The following is a 10,032-nucleotide window of genomic DNA, read 5'->3' on the forward strand; positions in this document are numbered from 1 at the left end:
GCAAACGAGCTGCATTGGGAATAAAATATTTGTACAGTAGGCTAAGTGATGCAAAATGCATCTCGGCATAAACTTATTTTTTGGATAGGATTTTAGTGTCCTAAATCAATCTACTAATAAAGACGTATAAACGTTTCAGATCGTAGCTACTAGCAGCCGTTTAACCAAATTATTTTACCTTTTCTCTTGCGAGAATTCACAGACACAAGAGATTATTGACATCTAGATGGAGTTATTTTCATCTTTGGCGCGAATTTAAATCGAGCGCTGTGTAAAATGGGGACGGCTTGACAGGTAAATCGTTGCTTCTCAGTTTATTTCCCAGTTTGATCAACAACGAAATCCGTTCATCTCATTCTGAGTAGGTAAGTGCAATAATAATCGTCTATATGTTTACTATTGTGTATTTCGTGTCTATATAGTTTCTGATATACGTAAATACTACGGTTAGTGCAGTTATGTCAACACTATTCTAGACTATTTGAGAGAAAAATAAGCAAATATCTGTAATGTTCATTACCTCAAGTTAGCTTTATGTCCTTGATGGATCAAGATAAGTTTGTAGTATCTTTGAAATCCCATTTAGTTAAGCTACTCAACAACACGTTTTTATTATATGTTTTATTCATGTACAATAGCACTTCATACACAACACTGAATTGGAAAGCATATTTATAGCATTTGCTGTCAAGAATACCTCTAAAATGGTAAAGCAGTACATGATAATTTCATGGCATACTGGGGAAAAAAAAGTACATCGCTGATGTGTATATACAGACATAGTAAAATACATAAAATGGTATACTAAAGCAGCTTTTAAAGAAGCAGATGGATTAACAAGGGCACACAGTGGCACACAGCATCTTTAGCAAGTATCCATGTAATAAATATTTGTACAATAATTCACAAAACACACTTAACATGATACTTGGTCCTAAATCGGTCAGCAGTATATACCTGTCACGTTAAACACAAAATCTGACCTAGTTCTGCCCAATTACACCTGAGCATCTCTGCATACACATAGCAGTAACGTTTCTACATTATGACCCCCTAAAATTACTTCCACAATAGAGCCATCCACAATAACCAACCCAAGTTTAAAGACATAAATGAGGTTCAAGGTACTCTAAACTCTTTTTGCATGTTGGCATTTAAATAACTCCATTTTAAATACAGTAATGTATAATGTTTACTTTAATAACTTTTGACCAGTAGTCATTTATTTTAAGTATTTATAGGATTTAGCCATGTACACATTTATATGTTTTTTAACTTGATTATGGCTGAAGTTCAAGAGTATTTAACTGCATGCCAGTCAGTGTTAAAAACCATGGATGGTTAAACCTTGGTTTAAAAAAAAGCCCCTATAGAATTTCTCCAAGAGTGATATGCTTCTGAAAATGATCTAACTCAACTCTACAGCTCTGCTTTGCAAACCTTCTTAACATACAAACAGATAAGCATAAATACATGCATTATTCATTAATACGTAAATCAGCACCCATGTACCCAAAGTAAAGTGACTGTACATGTACAATTTGTCCTTATCCCTACCTGCCCAATTAACCCTAGGTTAAGCTGCTGATCCCAAAAAACTTTCCAAAACATACAGATGGCTGTAGCTGAACCAGCTACGTTAAAGTGTTACGTGCTAGATAGGGGCACTAAATGGAAATTTCAGTATAATTTACCGTAACCTAAAACAGCACTACACTACTGTTCAAGCATTACTACTACTAGATTACTGTAGAAGAGGCTACAGAAGCTACAATAATAAACACAATGTTTTTACATGTATCCCACTGCACAATATCCTGCACAACAGCATGAATCCAGAGCTTTAAATGGGTGCTTTCAACATCGAACCTTGAAAACTGCCAACTTAGACAGACAGACAGACAGTGTCTCAGGTGAGACGACAACTGAAAAAAATGTAAACATACAGTAGAAATAGCAGGCTGGCCTGGCCATCTTTACAAAAATATAGTGATTTCTTTGTGAACAGTTCTGTAAGTGTTTAGTTGATGAGAGGGGAGAGCATTGTGGTGCAGGGCTGCAGTGCAGGGCAGGTCTGAAACTCACTTAAGAGTTATGGAGGAGGATAAAGAAGGGCTGCATCATCAGGTGAGTTGTGTCCCTGTTTGACCTCTGTGCTCCCCCTTCATGCTAGTATCCACTGCAAGACTGCAGGGTTTAATGAATGTTGAGATTGTGGAAATGATCAAAGATGGCGCCGAGTGCCCAGCTTGTCTCCACGTTGTTCACCTTTTTAGTAAGCTGTTAAAAGAAGAAGATCCTTAATCCATTATGCTGCCTAATTTGTGGTTCTCTGTCTGCCAAGTAATGTTAATTTAGGCTTTTGGCAGTATACTTTTGTATGCTCAAATATGTACAAACACTAAGATTGTAAACAGGTTTGAGACTAATTTTAGGTCTTCCCCATAATGTATTTCCTGTAAATTTCACATTTTTAAATGATGTTTTCATATTTTCCACTCACCTGCAGAACAGTGCTATCCTTGAACCCAAATCCTTCCTTCAGCAGGCATGTGATGTAGGTCATGTCCATGCACAAAAAGGGGCTGATCGGACGGTATTTAGTCATCTTGTTGCACACTTGTTTAAAAAAAGAGAAAAGAACAATAATTAGGTGTGCTTACAAAGGGAAGCTGTTACTGTTGCTCATACTTAAAGTTAGGGATTTGAATAAACCCTTGAGCCTTAGTATTAAACCTTGACGCATTTCTCGTCCCACATAGTCTGTTACAGTTATACCTCAAACTGGCTGGCTTACTGAGGAACTACCTAGAGTAAAGTAGCAACCACCCAGAACATCCTAGAAAAGTTTTGCAACCACATAGCAATGCTCACGGCGATAAGGTTTGCATGTGCAAATGTAAATATTTAGTAACTCTGTGAGTACAGAATTGGGCAATAAAAAATCCAAGACAAGATTAAAAGACTAAAAGATTCCTATGTTGCACATGAGATCAGAGCATAGTTTATACACTATCCAGTGAGTCCCAGACTGTTGATTGTCAGGCTACGGTGTGTCAGTCTGGGGAAAATTAGGTAGGACACTGAGGCACCAGTACTGTGTTTGCTACAACCGTCTGGCACGTCTTTGTGAAACAAGTCTTCCCAATGTTTTGTTTTTCCTCCAGCTGACAACGTGATTTGTGAAAGTTTGAGTTGAGGAGGAAAGTGGGAATGAATAATTTCATACCCTAGGTCGTACACAAGTGCTGATCGTGCTCCAAATCACGAGGGATGGTGTTCCCGCAAAGGGTGTGACATTAAGTCCTGCCTGCCTCCAGTTAGATATTGGGCATTAGGTGCCAAATGTGGTTCATCGAGACCATGCGACAGTGTCAGTGTACAAATAATAGCCTTACATGAGGCGCCAACTCATTCCCCCTAGCGATAAATCTTCTCTGCGGACATTTAGTGTCGGACGCAATCTACCAAGTGAGCCACATTCCATGAATCAGTTTCAGGTCTCAAACTGACATATGCGTCACATTCTGCACAAGAACTCATAGCGTAATCCTCTAGTAAGGGCATGGAAAAGCTGAGATAGCGGGTCGGAGAGTTACAAAAAAGGTGAACACACGCAAGCAGAAGTATTTGTGTGGGAGAGGTGCAACCTATGTTTATGCGGTGGCAGAGCTATCATTTTGTGAAGCCAGTGTGATTGTCGAGAACCTCAAATGCAAATAAGCACCGAGGGTTTATGTTTGTGCAATGTGTGCGGCAGGACTTTGACCTGAGTGTTCTTTGGAGAATGGGAGAACGTCCAGAGTCTTACCTTCTTTGGCTCTCTTTTTAAAATCCCTGACTTCCACAGAACCACCACGGGATCCGTCTGGAAGATTGAGAAAATACGGTTTGTTCAGCATAACTTTTAAAGATGAATAATTTGTGGACATTCAGTAGTATTCATTCTTATTCCTAATGTAGTCTTACTTACCAATGAGACCAGACTCCACAGCTCTGTCATAGTAATAGGAGAAGGCATAGAAGATGCTGCTTCCCTTGACTTCAAAGGGCTGGTGCACAATCCCTTTCACCACCCGCAGTATCTCTTGGTAGCACAACTTGTACCCTGCAAAACCTACATACAAATGACCAGATGTATTAATTCTTCTGTTACCCCACTGCCCTATATCTTAAACCTTAAACTTTATCCTGGCTCATTTAGCCAGACTTTTGAATATTAGTTTTCAGAAGAAATCTCTGATTAGACAGGAGCAGTCAGTCTGATGGACATGTGAAACAACCAATGCCAGTTTGTTTTTTAGGCTGTGCTATGGTACATTTGCTCAGCACTGTCAATCCCATATATGCCCAGTACCTTGTAAACTCAACTTTGCCTCCAGTTGGACACCCAGAATCAGTGTAAAAACAGACATTAAGACTTTTGTGGGCGGTCCATGGCGAGGTGGATAATAACTTCACCTTAACCCTAGGCTTGATATATGAGGTATCTTGAATGGAGAGTGTGCATTTCAAGGAGAGTGCCTCCTTACAACTATATGAGGTCAGTTTGAGGGTTTGCCACAAACTCTTCAGGGAGAGGTTTCCTCACAGGAAGCTCCAAATAGGCAGCTTTCATATGACCTGGAGCTAACTGGCTGGTCAGGTCTACCAGTTGGAAGCCATATGGACTGTTTAACAAGGCCCATCATAGCTGGTAATTCTGCACCACAACATTGCTGAAGGGAGAAAAGGCTAGGCAAAATGCCAACCATGTGATCTTTTTTGCATGTCTGTGGTTAGAGAGTGTTGAATCATTTGATGAGTGAACTGAGTGAACTGACTATTTTCTCTCTGTTTAAAAACAATGTTTGTTGTGTTAGTATTTCTATGGTGCCAGAAATAAAAAGAAAAAGACCCTGAGAAGTTAAGTGTCAAATAACTGTTTTAGTCAGTTTTATTCTGACTATAAATGGAAGCTTGAAGTCAACATGAATGTGACATTCTGACTTTATTCTAAATTCATGGTCACTCACCATCTGGGATTCCACTGACTTTGTAGGTGAGTCCACCAAAGCTCCAGTCTTCTCTGAATTTTTTGGGTAAACAAGAACTTCTGAAAATTTTCCAGTCAAGACCTGAAGGTTGAACATTGTGAGAAATAAGTAATTCTCCATGATGAAACATTCGAAAATATAAAACATTTTATTAATAATTACCATCAGCACCAAGAGCACCAAGAGTTTGCAGTCGTGCAGCAATTAGTCCATTTCCAAGGTAGCTGCAATTTGGAAAAACACAAAATTGATGACATTTTTCCGCTGTTGACATTGTTGGCCATTGTCTGGAAAGGCACAAAATAACTGTTGTATTGTCAAGTTATCTGACCTGTGAGTATACAGCTCATAAGTGCTGTTGAACATGTTGATTTTGGCAATGTAGTCTGTAGGAGCAGACATCACCGTTTTCTGTGAAAGAGAAGAGAACAATGTCAATGTAAAAAAACTATGGAAACATTCTACCTTGTGTATGTCAACTGTGGTTTTGTCTTATCATTATACCTTTAACCTAGGAAGGAAAGTAATCTGAGTTGAGCCCCCACCCAAATCCAGGATCCCAACGGTTTTCCTTGTTTTAGCATACAGGTGACCTACAGTGCAAAGGGTACAATAAACTTGTTTAATATCAGTTATTCAAATTCATTAAAAGTATGTAAAAGTATACTGAATACTTCAATATCTTAAGTCATGACTGTACCTGTGAGGAAGTTTACTGTAACCCATGCCAAGACTCCTGTAAAAGAGAGAAACAATGCAGTTGAGATGCAGAATTTAAAGACTAAGTATTGAGTCTACGCTTTAGATAACATGGTTATTTAGACATTATCTGAACCTTTTGATAACTAGTAATAACTTAATTCAGTAGTACTGCATTAAGATGTACTGTAGGCTAATGCCTCCATAGAAAGTATACATCTTATACTGGGGCCATCAAGGACCAGCCCAGGTAATTAAACATGTCTGAGATGTGAAATTAGTCACACCTCATAAAACCACAGGACAAGCACATGAATGTCTGAGTTTGCATGAAACCGAATGTCAACTTAAATTAAAAAATGTGGAGGATTATTTTATATTGAGCGTAGGAGGCTTCCAGACAAGATTTAATCCAGACAGCTATATTAAACACTCAGGTCACTGTCACAATAACAGACACAGGAAGGCTGGTGTAAAAAGGATGTTTCAAAGTCTGTGCACTGCATTATGAGTTAAATTTACATCTGTTAAGAAGAAAGTTTGTAGTACCCTCATTGGTGCCATTCATGATGGTGACACTGTTGTTTGGCACAAAGAAAGGAGAGTCGTCAAAAATTTCTTTGACCTGTGGACACAAACCAGAAATTACACGCATTAACCATAGTGTGCAATTTCAGCTCTACAATGTAAAGAAATCTAGGGTTCATGACTCATGTGTTCCTCTGTAATGTATACTATAAAAAAGAAAGAAACCATTTGGTTGTTACAACATAAAAATTCAAGCCAGCTCTTTTTATCTGGAGTCGACGGGAAGTTCACTGAATCAATCTTGGGCAAATTTGTCTGAAACTGGGCAAGCTACAAACCACAAGTGCGGCTGGTGTGGTGGCGTTGAATACGATAATTCAAAAGGCATTTGGGTCCCTTCAACTCCAGACAGCCTCAGAACAGCTGCTTTTGCACAGTCTCTTCTCTCTTACTTTTCCTGTCTTTCTTTCTCTCTGCCTCACACACAACATGGTTTGTATCCCTTCGGGATGGTTGGTTTCTCTAACAAACTGTCTGTGAAGAAGAGAAAGCCTTACCTCATCCAATAGTGCTTTGGCTTTTTCTTGAGGCAGCAGGCGCAAGCCGGCAGTTGCTTTCAGAACCACAGGTGTCTGTATCCATTGCTCTTTGGGAATCGTCTTCTTTGCAACCTTCAACAGCTGCCTAATGGTTTCTCCACCCTAAAGAATGAAAAACATGTACATATTATTGCAAATATTCTACAATTCCTCAAAGTGAGCTAAAAACGCCATCCTAGTCCTGTCCTGTGACAATACCATGATCTATAATCAGGTTAATCGACAATTTTTTTTTTGTCCACCAACGAGGTGTTTCAGTAGTGAGTAGAATTATAAACTGTTTAAATGTACTAGGCTTGTGGTTACATAGTTGAGGACAGGAAGATAACCCACCAGTAGAATACTGGCATAAGGCAAATTGTGACATTTAAACAAACTAAAGAATAATTGCAGTCTAGAATTCAAATTCCATGCTGAAAACAGAATTTTTGGTGTTTATGATGTCTTCAGTGGAATGTACAAAAAAAATTCTTTCTCCATCTGCATTGCACAGACAAGACTGGAAAAAGTCAGAGCCATTAGAACGTAATAGAAATAACATGTTCCCTGATGTTGTTAGTGGCTTACCACATCAGGCTTATCCGCATACGCTGAGAGTCCAGGCTTCACGGCATGGTACATCTCATTGTCAAGCACTGGAAGCTCCACTGTGGAACAGAGACAGACAGAAATGTCAGAGGGGACAACTGAAGACCTCTGCTATTAGAAGGTGCACATTAGCGATGGACTGTGGGCAACTCGACTCCAACTACGAAGGTTATTACGCATGAGCAGAGACATTTGGTTATTGTATGTTTACCACAAATGGCGACCACCAAGATTTTTCCAGACAGGCAAATTAAGAGTTTCTCAAGGCTCAGAGTTGACATCATCAGGAGTGATGCCATGTCTCAGTTTGATGGCTATTTTGTGAAACCGATTATTGCATTATCAGCTCAAACCCATAGACTTTAACATATTGCTCAGGGTTGCAATTTATTAAATGAACATGCAGCTGCTTATTTCCCAACTTTCTCCATCCCTCTTTTTTTCTTCCCACCCCTGTGTTTCTGTTTGCCTTCACACCATGCAGCGAATGAACTATGGCAAACACAGACACAGTAAGTAGACGTGCTATACCCACAGGCACCTGAGAGGGATGCAGTGAGAAAGCGATCGAGAGAGAGAGAGAGAGATGGAGAGGGCAGCCGTTCACAGAGTCTGCAAGGCGGGACTCTTTAAGATCATTCTGAGTTCATGGTGTAAGCTACACTGAAGCATGGATGTGAGTCAGGACTATCAGAGCAACACATAAGGAGAGGAAAATATTCAAATTCTAGCTACAAGAGGAGCAAGTAAGTTATGTGGGGAACAGCAGAGTGAAAAAAAGGAATATGAAAAGGACATGGAGAGACTTACCTGGGTCTTTTTGAATGAACTTGTAAATATGGATACGGGTGCCGGTGCTGCCAGCATCAAACATGATCCCATAAAAGGTGCGACTGAAGTTGACCAGACGAGGGGCCACTGCTTCCGCTGCCACAGGTACCTCTGGAGGAAGCTGATTGTCCATGTTGGAGTGGTGATTGAACGCACGGTAGCGGTTATACATATGGTGGTTGTAATATGTTGCCTCTGCCAGAAAGTACCCAGCAAAAAGCCACATGGACACCACCGACAAGAGCAACATCTGCTGAGCCATGGTTTCCTTCTCCCACGCCGACACTGCAAACAGCTGAAGGCTTGACTGGCGGTTTCTTGAAAAAGTGACTCAAGAGTTTTTATGGAGTAGGATGTGATCGCTGTTTTTGCCCGGTCCTGTTAAGAGAAACTCTTGAGTATGTACAGATTCAGGAAAAGGTCTGCAGAAAAGATGAAGAAGAGAAGAAAGAGAAGATGGAGAGAGCCAGAAGCAGAGGGTGAACACAGAGACACACTCGGGACTGGTCGGTCATCTGTTTACAGTATATAAAGACATAAGTGCTTGGCAGGGGGCCATGCCAAACAACGGCATCCACCAATCCTGAGCCTCGTCATCGCAAGCCTTCTGAAATCCATCCTCCACCATCCCCTCCCCTTACTTATAAAAATGGACATGGAATACCTGCTAAAGAGTGCAGTTTCTTTCTCAATAATTACGTGCAAGGCGTTCCAATTGGCAATACCCTCTCATACCCTCCCCCATCATCTGAAGTGGCTCAGATGCAGCTAAAATGTCTTCAGAAGAACAAAAGAGAGTATATATTAAGACTTCAAAACCAGCTGGATTGCTAGGAGTAGATGCATTGGTTTAAAAATACATTTTATGGGTGTACTTAATTAAAACTTACAGCTTTACTTTCTACTTACGGCCAGTCTTGTTACTTCACCACTTTTTCTTGCTCCTAACAAGCATTTAAACCTACTCATGCAAGCTTCCAATTGCTGCAAGCCAGCTTCCTTTCCAATAATAGTAGTTATATCATGAACTGGCTCCTAAAGAATCTTAAATAGCCGTTTAACTGGGCTCTTGAGATTCCGTGTTACATGTAGTTAATTTGAGTTATTTGTCTCGTAACTTCTAAAACAGGGCTTTTCCCTCCTTTGTTCGCTTTAAAAGAGGTGTAAAGAGATGTAGACATTATCTAATTTATTGTAGGAGTTTGTGGCAAGGGTATAAAATGACATTATTATCATTAAACTTCAGAGCTGAAATACAGGGTAGACAAACGATTTCTTGTGTTGTTTTTACATCAGTTGCCAGGTATTCTGGCACAGCAGATGGTAAACTTCAGTGTCTGTGTACTTTCTGTGCCCACAGGGTAGTGGAAGATCCTGTACCCAGGACATGTAGGGTCAAACTTCAGAATCAAAACACTTCACATTTTTTGAGGTAAATGACTAAATTTAATCAAATGTAGAAGTTCCTCTAAAATTGTAAATACAAAATGTTTAAAGGCATTTCCTAAAAAAACAAAGCTAGGCAGAAATATTGTGTGGGATTATATGTATAAGTAATTGCATTTTCTTAGGTGAAAGTCTTCCTAAGCACTCAATTTCAAACACATTTAGGTGTTCAGATCCTGCAAGCAGGAGTGGATACTACTGAAAACCTCATGTGAACTGAATAGTAGGGTTATAGAGGGGTTTTCTCGACTCTGTGAACCTTGGTCTCACATCAAAGGAGGGTTGCTTAGATGAATTGTTTTGTG

At 39.8% G+C, this 10,032-nt stretch overlaps 1 protein-coding gene across 1 annotated transcript; it reads right to left on the reverse strand.

Moving 5' to 3' along the window:
* Positions 1–606: 606 nt before the first annotated feature.
* entpd5a (ectonucleoside triphosphate diphosphohydrolase 5a) lies at positions 607–8,978 on the reverse strand. Its single transcript, XM_073827316.1, has 13 exons — positions 8,261–8,978; positions 7,430–7,509; positions 6,821–6,964; positions 6,285–6,360; positions 5,737–5,772; positions 5,541–5,629; positions 5,368–5,447; positions 5,199–5,260; positions 5,016–5,117; positions 3,974–4,117; positions 3,812–3,868; positions 2,504–2,619; positions 607–2,280 (listed from the first exon to the last, which is right to left on the reverse strand). The coding sequence occupies exons 1-13, from the start codon at positions 8,541–8,543 to the stop codon at positions 2,197–2,199; spliced, it is 1,353 nt and encodes a 450-aa protein (XP_073683417.1). The 5' UTR covers positions 8,544–8,978; the 3' UTR covers positions 607–2,196.
* Positions 8,979–10,032: the final 1,054 nt, after the last annotated feature.

Source organism: Garra rufa, chromosome 21 (assembly GCF_049309525.1).
Source record: "Garra rufa chromosome 21, GarRuf1.0, whole genome shotgun sequence".
Classification (NCBI taxonomy): Eukaryota; Metazoa; Chordata; class Actinopteri; order Cypriniformes; family Cyprinidae; genus Garra; species Garra rufa.